General features: G+C 41.2%; 2 protein-coding genes across 5 annotated transcripts in view; one reads left to right on the plus strand and one right to left on the minus strand.

The window, feature by feature from the left end:
- Positions 1 to 20,157, plus strand: part of cndp1 (carnosine dipeptidase 1) — a 149,696-nt gene that overhangs the window by 120,256 nt on the left and 9,283 nt on the right. Inside the window, exon 1 of one of the 4 annotated variants that reach the window (XM_074654484.1) lies at positions 16,810 to 16,967. The exons of 1 other annotated variant lie outside the window; for it this stretch is intronic. The gene's annotated coding sequence lies outside the window, so the exon portion shown is untranslated. Of the gene's footprint in view, positions 1 to 16,809; positions 16,968 to 19,981; positions 20,126 to 20,157 lie in introns of those variants that run through there. 2 more of the 4 variants (XM_074654482.1, XM_074654483.1) reach the window with 2 other exon arrangements.
- On the minus strand, positions 190 to 16,242 carry zufsp (zinc finger containing ubiquitin peptidase 1). The gene is made up of 12 exons (XM_074654474.1): positions 15,987 to 16,242; positions 14,379 to 14,910; positions 14,209 to 14,310; positions 13,901 to 13,960; positions 12,815 to 12,925; positions 12,569 to 12,678; positions 9,861 to 10,029; positions 4,232 to 4,420; positions 2,912 to 3,077; positions 2,536 to 2,693; positions 1,222 to 1,442; positions 190 to 368 (listed from the first exon to the last, which is right to left on the minus strand). The coding sequence occupies exons 1-12, from the start codon at positions 16,155 to 16,157 to the stop codon at positions 321 to 323; spliced, it is 2,037 nt and encodes a 678-aa protein (XP_074510575.1). The 5' UTR covers positions 16,158 to 16,242; the 3' UTR covers positions 190 to 320.

Here is a 20,157-nt window from a genome sequence, read left to right on the forward strand (position 1 = left end):
TACACTTGTACTTAGTGAGATTCTCTGACAGCCAGATGGATGAGGACTCTGCGTGTTCCTTGTTGGGCAGGGTTCTTTTAAAGACAACCAGGGTTGTTGTGCTCCTCTCGAACACATTAACCATTAGCTGCTAACTGTAAATAACTGGATGACATTGAGTAGCACAAAGTTTACTAAGAAAGCAATGAAAAAAGTTGAATTACTTTATTAAAATGTATTAGCAAATGATAACATTAAAAAGCACCTGGAGTTTAAAATTAAATACACATTCACCGTAAAAAAAAGAACAAGATAGAAGAGATAAAGCTGTGCGTTCCTGTTCATGGGATCCTTTCAGCACATAATGTCCTGGAGTTCAAGATGCTAATCTGTGAAAACAAAAACAAAGTGTGCTGACATACATATAAAGGGCTTTTTATTTGACACTTATTCATAGTCTGCACCTCAAACTTCTAATTCAAGGACTGCAAAGACCTCCGGACAAGGTTTGCTTGAGGACTTGTGATGAAATCACAGCGAAGGACCAACGCTACAGATTGAATGTGGTTCAGTCACATTTCATTCAAAAACCTCAGCAGCTAATCTGATCAAGCCACACAAACACACTGATCCTGTTCAGACCTGGTATTAACATGCGTCCTGAGTGATCCGAACACAAGTGGACGGCTTTAAGTACGTCTGTTCACACCTGGCATTAGAATGCATCTCCACATGAGTGACCACTTGCGATCAGTACTCACTTCCCCGCTCAAATAAACACGTAGTAAACACACGGCTAATACAGCAGACGTTGTGACGTAACATTACAGGAATGTCAGTAGCAATATTCTACATATTCGTGAATTTGGGGACATTTTATCAACATCAAAATATAAGGTTATTGACCTGGCGGTTCTCTGGGACCTCCGCGCCACCGGCACCGCTGCCTTTGCCGGGCAACAGTGGAGTACAGAGCTTCAGAGAGCCGGGGATGATGGCGAGCGGGTATCAGTAGGCGGTCCTTAATGTGGCCCAGGACACATTGACTACACACTGCTAAAAGAATGTGGCCATATGCGGCCCAGACCACCTCTGAATGTGGTCAGAAAGATCCGATCTCAGTGTGTCCTCAATGCGTTTTGAATGCACCTGTACTTAGAGCTGTCCACTTGTGATCCGATCACTCAACGTTAATACCAGGTCTGAACAGGACCACTGTTCCACTATTCCACGACAGCTCACCTGTTTCTCCTCAGCAGACAGCACCCCCTGCACCGCCACCACCTGGTACTGTTTGTGCTTCAGGCTGCCGGGGAACTTCCTGACGTGACGGACGGCTGGTGAGACGGTGTCCCTGCTCAGCAGCTTCCTGGTGTCTGATGCTGAGGAGCCGGGATCCAGAAGCAGAAGGCACAGGCTCCCATTCTTCTTCTGCTCCAAGCCCACTATAGAGCGGCTGTGACCTGCGGGAGGACACGGGGTTTTCACACCTTGTTAGAAGGCAAAAGTGTTTGTAGTTGTTATGAACAGCCGCACTTGAAGGTGGGGTGAAAGGCCGGGCGTCATAGAGGGGGGAGAGGACGCAATATGGGGACAACAGCGCACATTTTCATACAGTCTCTACTGGAAGACATTCATAGGGTGCCTTCAAATGGGGTCATGTTTACCGTGATCACAAGAAGAGTCCATATGAACGCCCCCCTCATGTGGTATTCACGACCTTGTAAGTGGAAAGTTTCTGAAAGCATCAAGTTGTGATGTGTTTGGTGACGTTGTCAGAAATGGCGGAGGCTATGGAAGTTAATTTTTTGGCACATTATAAGTTAATACATTGTAATTTTAGTCGTGTATTGTTTTTCTTTGTAATTTTATGTCTGAGGAAAATGTTGATATTCCCATTATCATTATGCCTTTGCATTTTTGCAAATTGTTAGCCTCTGTGGCTTCTACAGTAGACGCCGACAGTAACGTTAATATTGCCGTTGCTTAGCAGCGGTGTTCTCATGACTAACCACCTGAACGCCAAGCGTATGGTGTACGAGACTTCCCGTGTTGTAACCAAGACCTCACGAGTTTCATTTGAAGGCGCCAATAGTGTACTCAGTTGCTCACATGAAAAGGGGGAAGCATGTCACATGTGCTCACTGTGAGCACAGGCTGCCCACAAGGCTGTATTGTTTCCCCTGTGCTATTCTGTCTTTACCATAGATTGTGTGAAATAAGGATGCGGTCTCCATGACGTCTCCCCCATAGGTTTCTGAAGAGCTGTTTGTGAAGCTCAAGCTCTGTACACACAACATCTATTGTACGTTCATCCTGGAAGGGGGGGGATCCCTCCTGTATAGACTTCTTCTATACAGTCTAAGCTCTCAATATCAATGAATGCACAGAGAAGGCTTCACAAATGTAATTCATGATTTATATATAAACGACTCCGGTCCAAAACCATCATCTAATTAAAGAAACATGTACGTGTGTGTGTATTAAGACCTCACCGATCCTGTACAGCCACATAGTGTGTGATGAAGAAATATGGCAGGTGATGTTGCGGTGTACCTTGGTGCTGCAGGTAAAGCGGGGGCAGGGAGGTGTGGATGATTCTGGGGGGCAGTCTGCTGCCTCTGCTGGACTGGAAGTACTGCTTCACCCACTCAAACAGCCGGGGGTGGGTGTCACCTGGGCCCGTCGGCTGGTGGAAGTCGATGATGCGGGCACTGAAAACATACAGTACAAGCCTTACTTAGTGTTTTGCTCAACTCTGATTGTCGGATGCTGGGTGACAAATAAATAAATACAGGACAAATATAGAAAGACTAGAAAATGATCCAACCCTTCAGATGTATACTCATGTAAATCATTCTTAATAACCGACTCTTCATGTCACATGACGCAGCCTTAGGTTGTGTGCTTTAACACACCAATTAGAGTGTACCTGATTCCCAGAGAGGTGAGGAGGGCGTAGATCTCTGTGGCTCCGATCCAGGCTCGTGTTCCCCGCAGCCGCCGGTTGAAGTGGGACGCACCGTTTGGATCTAGCCCTTCTTTCCAAGCCTCCTCAATCATACTCTGCACCCGAGGGATGCTCGGCGCTGCCTTCTCTGGAGGGGAAGGAGAGCGTCAAGGAAATGGAAAGAACTGACGGATTTGGAGGCACCGAAAACACAAAGAAAGGAGTTTCTGTTTTACTCATTCTCAGTTTGTTATCGCCTGTCGTGGCTCACTTTCTTCTCCTGTGATCTGTTTTAAGGGAGAACATTTTGACATTTTCTTGGACCTTGACGTACCATTCTTTTCTGGTGGTGAATATCTAGTATGTCTATTATGCATTTCTATTATTTTGATACATGGCTAACTAAACCTGCTGCGGGTGATGTGATGTTACGCTGAGATTACGCAGAGAGTGACAGTCATAGCTGTGGTTTTGTACCAACTGTCAAAAATGCTACAGGAGGAGAGATACTAATCCCTACAACAATAGTGTCACCAGACAAGAAAACAGAACAAGGACAAGACATGATGTGCTTTGAATAAACAGTATGGTTGATGACACGCCCGAGCTTAATGAATGCTTATACCACGCCCACATACCAAAAAATAAAACATAAAGACAGTTTGTGTTTAAATCATCATCCATTCCTTGAGAGCAAAAAAATCATAAACAGCAGAAAATTATACTAAAAACTGATGAAAAATCTGCAGCTTAAATAAATTCACTTTTGGATTCTGGCTCTTTTGGATGCAACTATGGTGCCGAAATTTATAGGTGCCTTCAAATGAAACTCGTGTTTACAACATGGGAAGTCGTGTACACGATATGCTTGGGTAACAGTGGGTAAAAACTCAATATACTGCTCCTTGCACAATGATCTTGAATGTTAGTTTTAAATATTATATAGCTTATCATATATATTGAAATATTGTGGTTGAACTACCATCAATTCCCAGATATTTACCTCAACTGCACAGCCATTTATTTGAAACAAGCTTATAAGAAGTCTACCTGTTTACTGACCTGCTACTGTTTTAAACTGCTGTTAATGCAAACTCAACACCTCCTCCATGTTTACCTGTCGTCTTGATAAATTCACTATAATGTCCAATTCCACAGCACTAATTCAGTCATGTCAATTTGTTTGTGCTGGACATCAGTATTTCTCTCCACAGGGAACATTCACAAAATCACGTCAGACTTATAAAACAAAGATAGAAAGAGCTAATTTCAGGTCAGATATAATGCAGTGTGATTTTGCACCTTGTATTAAGGGAGCGTATGCATCTATTGTGTGCAGAGAGGAGAGGAGCATCTGGAGGTTTCTGTATCCACAGCCCCAGCCTTTATCCCCCGATGAGGAGCAGTAGTGGTCGGTGTCAGCGCTCAGCCACACATGGACGCAGTCTCTGCATTCAGTCTGGTAATACTCAGATAATGCTCTGACCACACCTAGGCAGAGAGGAGAACAGAGTTAAACAAGTTCAGCTCAGTACATTCCTGAAGCAGTTCAGCAGTGTTACTCACACACAGCTAAACCGCAAGCTATCACATCTCACTGACTGATATACAGCAAAGGTGCCGACAGCTGAATCTTTAAGTATCAATAAATCATTTTCGAATTAACCTTCTGAGACCCACAATAGACCCGTCTTTGTCTTTTTTAGGGGGGTACAGGCGGTCTTTAGGGGGACACAGTAGATGTCACATAGAAGTGGTGTACATCATCTGAAAGCTGGGAACCTGAAGATTGTATAAGGGCTTAGAACATTATGTTAGAAGTATATGATGGTCATTATCATGCTCACTTATGTCTCATAAGTTGTTGCAGCAATTTTTGGGTTGATACTATTTGTTACACAGATTTGGTGCTAAATTTAACCATTTTTCACCACTCAAAAATTGATAGAAATGATCAATAATCCCTTCAAAATACCACATTAAGACACCAAGACCTTGAGGAACACCACAGAAAAAGCCATGCTGTGCGTAACCCTTCTGTAAGAATTGCATTTTTCAGTGATTGGATGGCGAGCACTTCTGTTGTGTAAACTGCTCAGAAACCCCCTTATTGTCAATCTAGCCAGGAAAGCCATCCATCCTCTGAATGCTCTAGGTCTCTAGTTTTTGGATGTAAAGTTTCATGAGGCTGTGATTATCCTAGAGGTCACCACAGGTCATTTTATACAGTGAGGTCAAATAAAAAAAAAAAAAAAATGGTCTCACCATTGTAGTGAGACCATTTTTTTTTTTTTTGGTTACTATGGGGACTAACATCATCACACATGAATACAGTTGGGCTCATTGGATCCACAAGAGTCTCAGCTTTACAGTGATACCCAATTTATGTAATTCAAGACTGTTTAGGGACCCCAGTATGCAGAAATATTCAAATACACCATTTTAGAATAGGAGAAAATAACACATTTATACTGCATGAAAAAAACTGCATGTGATTATCATGTGGTGGGCGGGTCTGTAAAGGGGAAACTCGTGGGTACCCATAGAACCCATTTTATTTAAGGGACCCCTTTGAAAATGGCCATGACAGTTTTCCCTCGCCAAAATGTTGCTCAACTTTGGGGCGTTATTTAGCCTCCTTCCCAACAAGCTAACATTACATGGTTGGTAGCAATGGATTCCTTAGGTTTTCTAGTTTCATATACTTACTTAGGTACCTACACTATAGCTCTGAAACTGAACCTGCTACAGCCTCTGAAAGACAGTAAAGTCGGTCAGGACCGCAGGTCTCAGGGGGTAGGCAGTCTTTGATTTGAATATGTTATCTGATCCTTATCTCATAATTATGAGGCTAGGCCATGATTACAAGATACAGAAGTCATAATTAGCTGGCAATACAATGTGCTTCAGTACAGTACTTTCACAATGGAGAGAAGAATTGTGTGTATTGTGCAGACAGAGAAGACATGCTGACTGTGGAGTGGTGAGAACCCACTGAGTGACAATATGATAGCTGTCTTTGAGATAACTCATTTTGGATGACTTATTTATATGATGACTAAAAACGGACTAAAAATAAATGTGAACAACTAAGTATAAAATTTAAATCCCTGCCGGAATGAACACTGGTTCAGGTTCATCTGTGCCAGGCAGTATACATTACAGTTAAAGCTGTTTTTTAAAGTTCATAAAAATGTCAGATTTAGTTATTGCGAAGTTCTCAAGATTACCTAAAGTACAAAACCAGTGGTTATACATGTCTAGCCCATTTAATATTATCGGTGTAATCAACCAAAGCTTTGTTGTCCTTCATCCAAACTTGACGGACTCTATTTAAATAGTTTATAGCGCATGGTCTAACGTGCATGGCGCAAGTGCATTTAGGGCGTGTCCAACTCCACTTTTGCTAGTTAAACGGCGAATAATCTGGGCGCAAAGCAAGGTGCAAGGGTCAAAGGGGTTGTATTTAGTATCTTAATGAATCAGGTGTGTTTTGGGCATAACAGGAATTAAAGTGTCATCTCCCGTTCCCTTTAAAGCCAGTGCTATTTGAATGGTGGATTCTGCAAATTGGATTGGTTTTCTGCAGTGAAAATGTTGTTTTTGAAAGGCTAAACGCCAACAAATATGGACTGAAGCACTATATTTTGTTAGATAAAAAGAATTTTGTAAGTATTTTGCAATAGGTTTTGACTTTTGTACTTTACAACGCTCTGGAGTTATTGGAAATGTTTGGATCACGAGTCGGACACAAGCAGTAAAACAATGGCTTACAAGATTTCTTAAAAACAACCATGCAGCCTCAGGATGAGAATGAATCTCGTGTTTGTAATGTGTCACTAGAAGCCTGTCTGCAAACTGCTGCCCGTACAGCAGTCTGTTGCCCACACCAGGATCCAGAGCAGCACGGGTGTCGGGTCCAGCTCGGACAGCTGACGGCGAGGCCCGAGCAGCGAGCAGCGAGCCCAATTCTTAATGTCGGTTAAGGGTTAAACAGTTAATTATTAATATCCCTAGTTCACGAGAATGGGTCGTCTGTACGTACGATGGACGGAAAACTCTGAAAAAGAATAACTCTGGCCATGGCGTCACCAACGCGGAGGCATAAAAAGACTTACATAGGGAACACTGTGACCGGATAACAAGTGTGAGTGCTGAGGTCACAAATGGGGCTTCATACACACTTGTCTATCATCTCTCCTGCCTGTACATGACTGTGACTGCCTTTACATGACAATACAATATTGACAGTGTGCACACACTGACCTACAGCTCTCCCTCTGCATGCCTCACTCATTAGATTTGTACAGCCGACAGTAGTTTGTATAAGCAGCTGAATAAAGCACAGGTGATTAGGTGAATTAACCCACACACATGCATGTGTGGCATGTATTACAGAAGCCTATCCCCACAACCAGACAATGACAGAGATTAACTAAAAGAACATTTTGTGAAAGTTGAAGGAATGCTGAAGAACCGGTTCAGGATAAAGAAAGAGGGAGTTGAAAAATGCAGGGAATCTGAAATATGGGCAGGAACAGGAACTCGACAGTCCTGATTAATTGATGACCAGTCCTTTTCCAGGGAACTCTGATCTGGCAATCCATCAATCAAACTGCATTTATTTAGCACCTTTCATACAGGTTAATGCAGTTCAAAGTGCTTCACAGATGACTGACAAGCCAAAAATAAGATAGAACAAATGTAGGCGTTGAAAACAACAGATAAGACAAACACTAGGGCTGTCAATCGATTAATAAATTTAAATCATGATTAATCACACGTTTGTCCATAGTTAATCGCAAATTAATCACACATTTTGTATCTGTTCAAAATGTACCTTAAAGGGCATTATCAGGTATTTAATACTCTTATCAACATGAGAGTTGACAAATATGCTGCTTTATGCAAATGTATGTATATATTTATTCAATCGATTAACAACACAAAACAATGACAGATATTGTCCAGAAACCCTCACAGGTACTGCATTTAGCATAGAAAATATGCTTAAATCATAACATGGCAAACTGCAGCTCAACAGGCAACAACAGCTGTCAGTGTGTCAGTGTGCTGACTTGACTATGACTTGCCCCAAACTGCATGTGATTATCATAAAGTGGGCATGTCTGTAAAGGGGAGACTCGTGCGTACCCATAGAACCCATTTTCATTCACATATCTTGAAGGGACCCCTTTGAAAATGGACATGGCAGTTTTTCCTCCCCAAAGTTTAGCACAAGTTTGGAGCGTTATTTAACCTCCTGACATGGTTGGTACCAATGGATTCATTAGGTTTTGTAGTTTCACATGATGCCAGTATCTTCACTCTAGCTTTAAAACTGAGCCCACTACCACCTCCGAAAATTGTGTTGATGTGTTAAAGAAATTAGTGGCGTTAAATGAATTTGCATGAATGCGTTGTTATCGCCTTAACTTTGACAGCCCGAGTAAAACCAAGTCAACAATTTAATAATTTGATGATTTGACACCAATGCACACGAGGCAATAAAAGCTTTAATAACAGTCTGGAATCTGATCCCTGGAAATATGTCAAGGTTAATACCGATTAATGACAATAGAAGCCACAAACCGCTGTGGTATTGGTCATATTACTTTCAGTAACCAGTAATCACAGCATTGATAAATTCTAATTAGGAGCTCATTATAAGCTCATTGTTGAATTTAATTGCTTCTAACTTGCCTTTTATGGTTTATTCACTTATTTTGTTTAGCTTTTTTTAAGCAGAATGATTCAGATTTAGCCTTTACTTTTTGGGAAGTGCTTATTAACCTTCATAAGCAGTGACACGGATTATAATTATTACTGTAAATATTCCTGAGAGTTAAGAGCCCTGCTTCATGTGCATTTTTACTACAGTCCAATTACCTGCATTGCAAAAGCCTCACATCTTAGACATCGATCAAATGTCTTGAGCACATTTTGAACATCTCAGTCACGTCTTGCCATTGATATCAGAAGTAGGGCTGCACGATTATGGTCAAAATGATGACGATTATTTTGATCAATACTGAGATCACGATTATTCATAGATATTAGGTACAAAATATTTGTTTAGCAATTTCACATTTCATTAAACAGGACACTGCTTTCACTTCCATGTTGTGCTACTTTCCAACTGCCCAAAATTCGAAATGTTATAGGTCATGTTATGTTATTGTCATCTATAGTGGATATATGCATAAAAAGACAAAATTCAAATGATTAGGAAATTAATTGTTTTGTTTTTATTTCAATTAGATATACATATATCTCAATTAGATATATTTGCTTTGATAAAAACAAAAATTAGTAGTTTTAATGATGTATTATAAACTGCTTAGAGCTAGTGTTAGGAAGTTAAACAGGTCATAATTCCCTCTGTATTATCTATTTTATATTGCTGTGAAAACATCTCCTACAAACAACTGGATTTATTCAAGTTTCTCCCCAAAAACTACATTTTACAAGATTACATTTGAACGCATCATGATACCGTTATAATTTACCATCGGCCAATACTCAGTTCTACTGACTAGAGCCTGATAATCATAATGTAACTCAATGGAACCTCCGTTAACGGAACTCTAGAGCTTTTAAGGCTGTTCCTCCACGGCTGATTTTGGATTTACAGTTGTGACAAATTGCAGCTTTATGTCTTCTTCACTCCTGAAGCAGGAATATAAATGTCCGTCTCTCCTACGTATAGAATGTGTTATTATTGTACCGTTAGAGTATGAATAAATTGTAAACTCCTTCTTCCATTCAACATTGTGTTAGTGTTGTGTAGTCAAAGTGAGTGATGGGGACACAGGGATGACTGTAACGGATGACTGAGTGGACTAAACCTACAGAGACTTTGGTGTATTCCTTTAAACCAACACTGTGTTGCTTTTGCAGAGCTGTGGTTGCAGGACATGCACAAACATACCCTGAGTTCTGGTTCTGCCATCATCAACCCCTGAGGCCAGAGACTCCATCATCTCAGCCTTCTTACAGTGAAACTCTGCAGGGGCCATCAGACCTCTGGCCACAGCTTTCTCCATGGTCCTCTCCATCTGTCTGCTGTAGCCCCCACTGCCGTCCAGACCAAACTGCCTCTGCACAAACAAAATACCACATAACACAGGTCAGGTTGACAGACAGACACACAAATATATATGTACAGTATATATATTTACTAGGGCTGTCAAAGTTAACGTGATAATAACGCGTTAACACAAATTAATTTCAACGCAGCTAATTTCTTTAACGCATTAATGCAATTGATCTTTTGGAGGTTGTAGCGGGCTCAGTTTTTAGAGAGAAAATACTGGCATCATATGAAACTAGAAAAACTTGATGAATCCATTGGTACCAACCATGTCATACTAGCTTGTCACAAAGGAGGCTAAATAACGCTCCAAACTAGCACTACATTTTGGCGGGGAAAAATCATAATTTTCAAAGGGGTCTCTTGACCTCTGACCTCAAGATATGTGAATGTAAATGGGTTCTATGGGTACCCACAAGTCTCCCCTTTACAGACATGCCCACTTTATGATAATCATATGCAGTTGGGGCAAGTCAGTCAAGTCAGCACACTGACACACTGACAGCTGTTGTTGCCTGTTGGGCTGCAGTTTGCCACGTTATGATTTGAGCATATTTTTTATGTTAAATGCAGTACCTGTGAGGGTTTCTGGACAATATTTGTCATTGTTTTGTGTTGTTCATTGATTTCCAATAATAAATATATACATTTGCATAAAGCAGCATATTTGCCCACTCCTATGTTGATAAGAGTATTAAATACTTGACAAATCTTCCTTTAAGGTACATTTTGAACAGATAAAAAATTGGATTAGTTTGCGATTAACTATGGAAAATCGTGCGATTAATCGTTTGAATTTGTGAAAATATGTGGAAACTGTCACTTTTCGCTGACGGTGTGTGACTGTTTATGTGGCTGGATGTCTTCTTGGAGTATTTGGACAGTGACACATTTTCTGTTGGCTCTTTACTCCAGCACACAAGAAATAAAACACTGAGTAAGAGGACAGTGACACACAGCCATACTGGGTAAACAAAGACTTACATAGTGAACGCTGTGTGACCGGACAACAAGTGCGAGCACTGAGTTCACAAATGGGGGTACATACACACTTGGTCATCTATCCTGCCTGATATCCAATAATAAATATATACATACATTTGCATAAAGTAGCATATTTGTCCATTCCCATGTTAAAGAGTATTAAATACTTGACAAATCTCCCTTTAAGGTACTTTTTGAACAGATACAAAATGTGTGATTAATTTGCGATTAGCTATGGACAATTATACGATGAAACGCGATTACATATTTTAATCGATTGACAGCCCTAATATATACGCACACACACTTTGCTGCAGTTTGAACTTGTGAAAATATGTGGAAATTGTCATTTTACAGTTTAGAAGAAGGCTGAGCTGCAACGCCAGTCACTTTTTGCTGTCGCTGTGTGTTTGCTGAAGTTATTTTTATTTTTTACTACTAGGTTGGATGTCCGCTGGGAGTATTTGGACAGTGACACATTTTCTGTCGTTTTGGTTCTTTACTCCAGCACACTGAAATAAAACAATGATTAAGAGGATAGTGACTCATACTGGGTAAACGGTAAAGGAGGGAATTGTAGTCCTTACATAGTATACGTACATGGCACCCCAAAGTTTGAAATTAATGCTAATCCTGGAAATCCAACAAACATGCTTCACTAAGCTCGTTGGAGATGAACTGCGCCTCGCATGGAAAGTAGACGAGATCAGGCGGCAGCAGCAGGGGGTGGTGACAAAAAGCTGCCGTCAAGTCGGACAGTTTCCAGCATCCTTCAAATAATTTACAGGAAGTCACAGGAAAAGTGACATCTTGTTACATCTGAACTGTAGGCCACTTGTAGTTTGCAGACCACGTTGAGCTGTGCTGCTCATCCCACAAATGCATGATCCTTACAAGTTGGACATCATTGTGAAGGAAAATAAACAGGCTTTCCAACGATGTAAAATACAATGCCAATTAGCATCGTAACAACAGAGAAATAATCCACCAAACACAGATTTCCAAACTTTTTTTCCCCAGTTATGTGTTTGTAAATATATGTGGAAATGTGCCTATATCTGGTGTTGGATTCTGTCCTTTATTATTTTTATGTCCGCCTTGTAAAGCACTTTGTATTGAGCACTCGTTTTGATAAGTGCTTATAAAAAACTTTCATTATTATTATTAATATCAACCACACGAGATGTGTTTGTTAACAGATGAAACCTTCATTGCAAAACATGAGACTAACAGCCTACAATCTAGTGTTAAATATTACAATTACACAGAAAGTTTGGACTTTCTACTACACGTGGGTTCTTGCAGTCGGTGGAGAGCAACTGCGGCGCCTGGCTCTAAAAACTGCGGCTGCATCAATCTCGTGAGGTTATCGTTGCCCACGTGTGCATGACGTCAGAGCAAGTCGGGATCAAGTCGGACACAAATCTAACCGGCATGCATTGTTCGCCGATTCACTGGTGATCGATTCCGCGCAGGCCTGGCTCATCTTGAACGAACCTACTGTCTAAACACAGTTATGTTCTGTACAGTACAGTAAGTGTGCTCTAGTGTAGAATCCAGACCTGCAGCTTCTTGAACTCCTCTCTCTCCTGCTGGACCTCCTCCTGCCTCCTCCTCTGCTCCTCCTCCTGCTGAAGCTGTCTGGCCAGCTTCAGGTCGGAGCCAGGGCTCCCTGCACAAACACACGTTAACCAACCGAGCTGAGTGTGCATCAGATCAGACAGATGTTTTTTTACATCTTTTCACATTTATTTAAAGTGCTATGGAGAAGTGACTCCTGTAGCAGGGAGGTATAAATATATGCCCACCTGCAGAGTTCACAGCTGCTCCGTGGTCTAAATGCAGTTCCACATGTTCCTGCAGAGAGAAGCTGTCACTGCAGACGACAGAGCATATCGGGCACTCAAATCTCTTCTCTCCTACAAAACAGATTGGAAACTTCATGTAAGCCCAGTTATTGCACACTTATTTCATATGATGGGTTGACAACTGAGACAGATAGGCTAATGGTCTTCTCTCTGGTCCAGTCATTAGTAGTCAAATAAAATGATGTTAACCTACAGTATTTACTCACTAACAGGAAAATTCCACTGGAAAACCCCCATGAAACATTTGTGTTAAAAAACACCTTACAAGACACAAATAGACAAGCCTAACTGAAGCTACACATATCAATCACTTTCTTTTCTTTCTAATTCATACTTCGTCTGGCTAGGCAAAGACGCATGCAAAGTGTGAAAAATGTGTGCGATTGTCTGAGAGAGAAATGTGACTGAAATAAAAGTAAAAGTAAGTGCCTTGTTGAACTCACAATAGCTCTGCACACTTACACTCACTGTCAGCGTGGATATCAGTAATTGATAGTACTACCTGCTGTTTGTTTGTGCCACTAAAGCGGCCTTCACATGATAACACATTTTCTCTTCACTCACCGCGAGGTAGGGCGCAGAGCCTTGCAGAGGCAAAGCATGGTGCAGGTATAATATGCCATCAAACAGTGCGCAAGGAATGCCATTCACTGTTTCTAGGCAGCAACAACAGTTGTAGCTTCTCTCATTGGTTGCGCTTTGAAAGTTCAGCAGCAACCGAGGTCAGAGTTGAAATAATTTGAACTTTGAGCACAGCGCAAATCGAATAGTTGTTGAGACATTTCACTAAAAACCACAAACGTGAACCTCATGGTGGTGCTACAGGAAATGTCAGGGCATCACCAAAGTCAGTAGGATTCATCCTCTGGGGACCGTGAATGTCTGTGCAAAAGGTCATTGAAATCCATCCAATAGTTGTTATGCTGTGTTTTCTGGCACAATCGCAAGATCATTTTGTTGTTCTACATACTTTCCATATCCTGTGCCGTGTGAGCTGAAAACAAAGTTCTGTCTGAGGAGACACACCTGAGAGACAGCTGGCTGATGGTGATGTCGTGGCAGGTGAACACGCCTCCAGTGCTGACCCTGAACAAACAATAAGTCATGCATGAAGGTACATTATGTACAATTATGTGGCTTAGGGTGTCTTCATTTTAACAAACAATGAACTCTTCTGTCTCCTCTAATCTCTGCTGACTGGGTTAGTATTTGTGCCCCTTGTAGAAGTTTAACTTGATCCTACAGATTAATTGTGTGCTGATAACAATAAGTGACTGAACAGTATGTTCTGTACATAGCAGCAAAGATGCAAATCTAAGAGCCAGAAAAGTTACCTTCATCTGAGCGCTGTGTCTGCAGATGCAACTCAACATGCTCCTGCAGGATGAAACAGCTGCTGCAGACCAGTGCACACATCGGGCAGGAGAACAGCTCCTCTGTAACAAACACAAGACCAGTCAAGTCAACGTGGACTTTAAAGTTTGAAATAAAGTTTGAAAATCACCTTTTCTTGGTGAAGACAGACGCTTCTGTTTGGCTTTGCTGTGCTCAGATTTTATTCCATCATTGTCCTCTTTACAGCGCCTGACGGACTCCTGTGTTGTTTCAGCGCTCCGTGTTGTCGAAGTGATGGGTGCAGTCTCCCCAGTTGATGAGCCCCCACTTTCTGGTGTACTTTTCTGTTGAGGTCGTACTGAGTCTCTGGTGACACTAGAGGCTCCCGTGGGAGTGTCACAGCGGTCCCCGGCTGAGCAGGACTGAGGTGTTTGGAGCTTTTTGCTCTCTGTTGCACCAGTGTTTGTTCCAGCAGAGCAGCCTGAAGCGGACGCGACGCGGGCCGGATACTGCGCCCCGAGCTGCTTCTCTGGATGTGCAGAGCCGATGTGGAAGCGGAGTTCATCGTAGGACACTCCAGACAGGGAACAGAGTGGGCAGTCCATGTCATTTTCCAGGTGGCTGAGGAGGAGATGCGTCTTCATGTCTTCCTCCAACATGATCTCCTCACCACAGATTTCACAGGTCAGCATGGCTGCAGCCTACACACACAAGTTTCACTTTCCTAAGTAATGGCTTGTTATCACACCTCAGACTACCAACAGAATTGTGTCGAGTATGGAAAAGTGTCAGGTACTGAAAGTTGGCATTAGTCTCTGCATTATTACAATTTGCTAATAAATTCATGAATTAGGTTTATTGTGCAGTGCACTTTATTAAAGCTGCAGCGGGTAGAAATGTAGCAAATATGATTAAAAAAAGGTCACTATATCCTGACAGTAGTGCATGAGACAAGTAATCTGAAAAAAAATCATGTTCCTCTGTGTCCTCTGGTGCTCCTAATGGCATCTGCAAGATTTCACAGACCGGAGGAAAACAACCAATCAGAGCCGAGCTGGAGCCTTGCAGTCTCTGAGCAGCTGTCAATCACCCGTGAACTCCATCTCTAACTCTAATATTTACTGATGCATTTTGTTACATAAACGTTAGGCAGTATTTTTAAGTGAAATACACAGTTTAACGTGTCTCTGCTGAATTAAATCTCCAAGTACACTTTGTACCTTTAATAATATTTTATTTTTTAAATTGTACCTATTTATTCTATTCTCTTTTTAATGTACTTTTAGCTTATTTATTAGTGCTCTTAATTATTAGTTAATTACTTTATAGTTTTCACCAATTGTTTTGCACTGAATTTCTGAGTGGTGGATGTAAGAAACACAATTTTGTTTTTATGTGGAGCATAACAATGACAAATAAAGGAATCTTGAATCTATCTTGTAAAAGATTAACTTTTTTCAAATGCGTATTGTTTGGTGCTCTGTATATATGCCGAAATCAAGACAGGTTTGTATTATGAGGTAAATAAATGTTTACATGGAGTGAAACGTTGCCATGATCAGAGCTATGGTAAATCAGCTGTTTTTTGAATGGAGTCTGGCGTATGACACGTAACAGTGTTATCAAACACATATGTATGGACTAACGGTGTCACCACAGCTCATCACGTCATAATGTCACACAGTGCACACTGATAGCTAGTCACATCCAGTAACGTTACTTTAACATGCATTGTGTCTGTCATGTGTTTGTGTAAACACGTTGAACATCTACTCACGGTTAATGCAGTGAACTCAGTGTTTACAGGAAGATAGAGGGAGGTTATGTTTCGCTTTCCTTTCTTCACTTTCGAAACCGTGCATCGGTTTCTATCACTTCCTCCCACTGTGCAAGAGTAAAGCCAAAGCTGCTCTGAACCGACTCTGGTGAAGCCAGAATATCCCGGCATCAGGAGCTGCCATCTTGAGCTGTTGTTGTCATTTGGAGCCAGAGTCTGCGCAGCCGCAGTACCGAGGTCCCGCCCACACACCCAACAGAGCCAATCAGGAGCCGAGGATGGACGCAACTAAACTAAACAAATTCAACTCACAGTGGTTAAATAAAACACGTTCAGATTATTCAAAACAAAACATTCTGAATATATGTAAACTGGGAATTTTTTTTTCGGAAACTTGTGTTTGGTGGATTATTGCTCTGTTGTTACAATGCTAATGGTCATTGTATTTTACATGGTTGGAAAGCCTGTTTATTTACCTTCGCAATGATGTCCAACTTGTAAGGATCATGCATTTGTGGGATGAGCAGCACAGCTGATTATGTGGGTAGCGCCCAAGAAAAATTTGCCAAAATGCTCCGTCAATGGTAAACAGTGTATTCTCCTGTTGGTGTTGACTCTTGTTTTGAGTTGTTTGGTGGATTGGATGATTGAACTCTATCAGTAACAAGGAACAAACAACACATATTGGCTATTTTACACTTTATTCATTTAATACACCGTCAGGAGCCTCAGTAGCGGTGGAAGATCCATATGCAGCCACAACAGCCTGGCACCTCCTCCTCATGCTGGTCACCAACCTGGTCACACGTTGCTGTGGGATGGCGTTCCATTCCTCAACCAGGATTCGTTGCAGGTCAGCCAGCGTGGTTGTTTTGGTCACTCTAACACGTACAGCACGCCCAAGCTGATCCCACAAGTGTTGAATTGGGTTGAGGTCTGGACTCTTGGCATGATCCTTACAAGTTGGACATCATTGTGAAGGTAAATAAACAGGCTTTCCAACGATGTAAAATACAATGCAAATTAGCATTGTGACAACAGAGAAATAATCGACCAATGACAAGTTTCCGAACTTTTCTTTGCCAGTTTATTTTCCAGTATAAAAATAATATAAAAATTAAATAAATTATACAACAGATAAAATGTAAGGAAAGGAAAAGATGAATAAAATAAATTAATAAAAATAAAAAAACAATCAGGGACTGTTAACGGGACTGTTTGTAACTTCTTACACGTATAAATCACCCGGGTCGGTGTCCCATGCGCGCTCGCGTGTGGCTGAAATCTCTGCGCCTCTGCCTGCCTGCCTTCACTCAGCTCGCTCCACCTCACGTGCATGCGCGCACACTACACACTGCAGAAGACTTCCTAGCTCTGAGAATATCTAGTGAATGTACAGTGGATTTATTATGTACATGTTCAGCGCTTTGGTCAACTGCGGTTGTTTTTAAACGTGCTATATAAATAAAGTTTGACTTGACTTGACAGAGTTAGCTAGAAACTACAGTTTAGATTAATATAGACTAATACGGACCCAAATACCATACTTTTTTGTATTATGACTTTTTTTCATCATTCGATTATGCAAATTACTTAACAACTTCTGCAGTTACAGTATGTAACCTGATGTCCTGTAAGTCCTGTCTCTCTTCTTCTTGTAAATGCTTATCTACAGTTATTTCAATTTGAGCAATCACTGTCATATCCCCACCGAGCCTAGTTCACCAGCCATCTTTTAATGTTACCTCATTTTCCATAAAAACTCTGTGATAAATAAGAACAGACAAAATAAATGCTTTATTCACAGTCGTTCTGCTGCCAGGTTTAAGAACTCGATCACTGTCTCTTGTAAGTCTGTTTCTCCAGTTGTCTTTGCACTTTTCAACAAACACATCTTCTTAATGGCTTTGTTACCTCCCACAATTTAGATATCCTATGTGTCTTACTGAGACTCGGCTCAAATCAGGAGATTGCTGCCCCCTGGTGGAGCTTTTCCTGCTTAACTTTAACTTCCTGAATGCAATGGGGGCATTGCAGTGGTCCATTATAAGAACCATCTCCACTGTGTCCCACTGCTGGATCTTTTCATAGATTTGAATCATTAACTTTTAAAATTGAGTGTGACATCTCAGTGTGTTGTATGGTTATCTACCGACACCCTAAATCTTCTTCAAATCTTTTGATTGATTTCTCAAATCTGCTTACTAATGTGACAAGATCATTATTGTAGGTGATTTTAACATTCACATATGATCCCTCAAATCCTCTATAGTCACAGACTCACAATCTTTAAATAACCTCCCCTCGTTGGGAACTGATTCAGGCTGGAAAAATGGGGAGGGAACAATAAGCTGCATGTAAAAGGGGTTATTTAAGAGAATGTGAGTCTCAGATTGGTTTGACTCTGATGAAGACGTAGTTGACGTCGAAATGTTATAATAAAGTTGATTGCCTTAAATCCGTGTGATCCACTGTGCTTTGGACCTGGTCTCTGAAGTCTCTCCCGTTACAAGATCGCCCTATTCTGTGAGCACCGGACAGTTTTACTATTCCTTTTGAAACGGTTGAAGCGCGTCAGTTTAACCTCATTTCTTTCCCCCTGTAAGTTTTATTTTCACCGGGGCTGTCAATCGATTGAAATATTTAATGATTAATCGAAAATGAATCGCACAATTTTGTGTTCAAAACGTACATTAAAGGAAGATTTGTCAAGTATTTAATACTCTTATCAACATGGGAGTGGGCAAATGTGCTGCTTTTTACAAATGTATACATATATTTATTATTGGAAATCAATTAACAACACCAAACAATGACAAATATTGTCCAGAAACCCTCACAGGTACTGCATTCAGCATAAAAAATATGCTCAAATCATAACATGGCAAACTGCAGCCCAACAGGCAACAACAGCTGTCTGTAAAGGGGAGACTCGTGGGTACCCATAGAACCCATTTTCCTAACCTCCTTCTGACAAGCTAGTATGACATGGTTGGTACCAATGATTTTTTTTCTAGTTTCACCAGTATCTTCACTCTAACTTTAAAACTGAGCCTGCTACAACCTCCAAAAGGTCGATTGTGTTAATGCGTTAAAGAAATTAGTGGCGTTAAAACGATTTTGCGGACAGCCCTAACACATTTGTAGGGGTATACTGAATAGCTCTACTGAATAGTTCGAAGCTTTGAAGCTTAATTCATAACGTTGACATTTAAATTATTATGAATAATAACTCTCTCTCTCACACCCACATAGCAAGTGATGCGGCGCTCGGACCGAAAGTCAAAATGTGTTGAAAAAAGATAGATGTAAACATGTTTTATCTAACGAAATATTCTGCTTCAATCCATATTTATTGCCATTTAGCCTTTCAAAAGCAACATTTTGTACCAATGGATTCCTTAGGTTTTTTAATGATACCAGGATCTTCACTCTAGCTTTAAAAAGGAGCCAGCTACAACCTCCAAAAGATCGATTGCGTTAATGCATTAAAGAAATTAGTGGCGTTAAAACAAATTTGCGTTAACGCGTTAACTTTGACAGCCCTATTTTCACATTAGTGTGACAAATCCCCAGGCTCTAGTCCAGTCTCACACTGGGACACACGGAAAGAGGCAGGAAGTTTTACCAAGGACAATTTACCCAATGAGCATCAAGAGGTGATGGGATTAAATAGTTTCAGACAAACCTGATTTAGGGTAATAATCTAATGTAGCTGCATGTCAGCTAGGAATGCTTACAAGTAGCTCAATGTTAAGTACAGCACCACGGGACGCCGGCCTAATATGGAGCAAGAAAAGCCGCTGTACTGTTGTGTCACTGGGGGTTCGCTTGGAGATTCCAAAACACAAAAAACAGGAATTTGTTCATGTCACTACGCTGCTTTTGTTCCTGCTGAACCCCAGTGTGCATTCTTGGAGCGGGATCAATAGATTGAGTGTAATTCTGGTGCCTGTCAGCGAAAAAACATTAATTTGTCAGCAGTCTTGGCACTGTGCCAGGAAATGTTTGACTGTGTGACCCCGGAGGCCCAGAGGGAATGTGATAAGAAGGGAGGGGATATAAATGTCCAGGCAACAACAGGGGCCACAGTCGGCCTGCCGTAGGAGACTATCACACACACATCCAGCAGGGACAAGGTAAGACAAAAAGCCTTCCAGTGACTTTTACT

This window comes from Sebastes fasciatus, chromosome 12 (assembly GCF_043250625.1).
Source record: "Sebastes fasciatus isolate fSebFas1 chromosome 12, fSebFas1.pri, whole genome shotgun sequence".
Lineage (NCBI taxonomy): Eukaryota > Metazoa > Chordata > Actinopteri > Perciformes > Sebastidae > Sebastes > Sebastes fasciatus.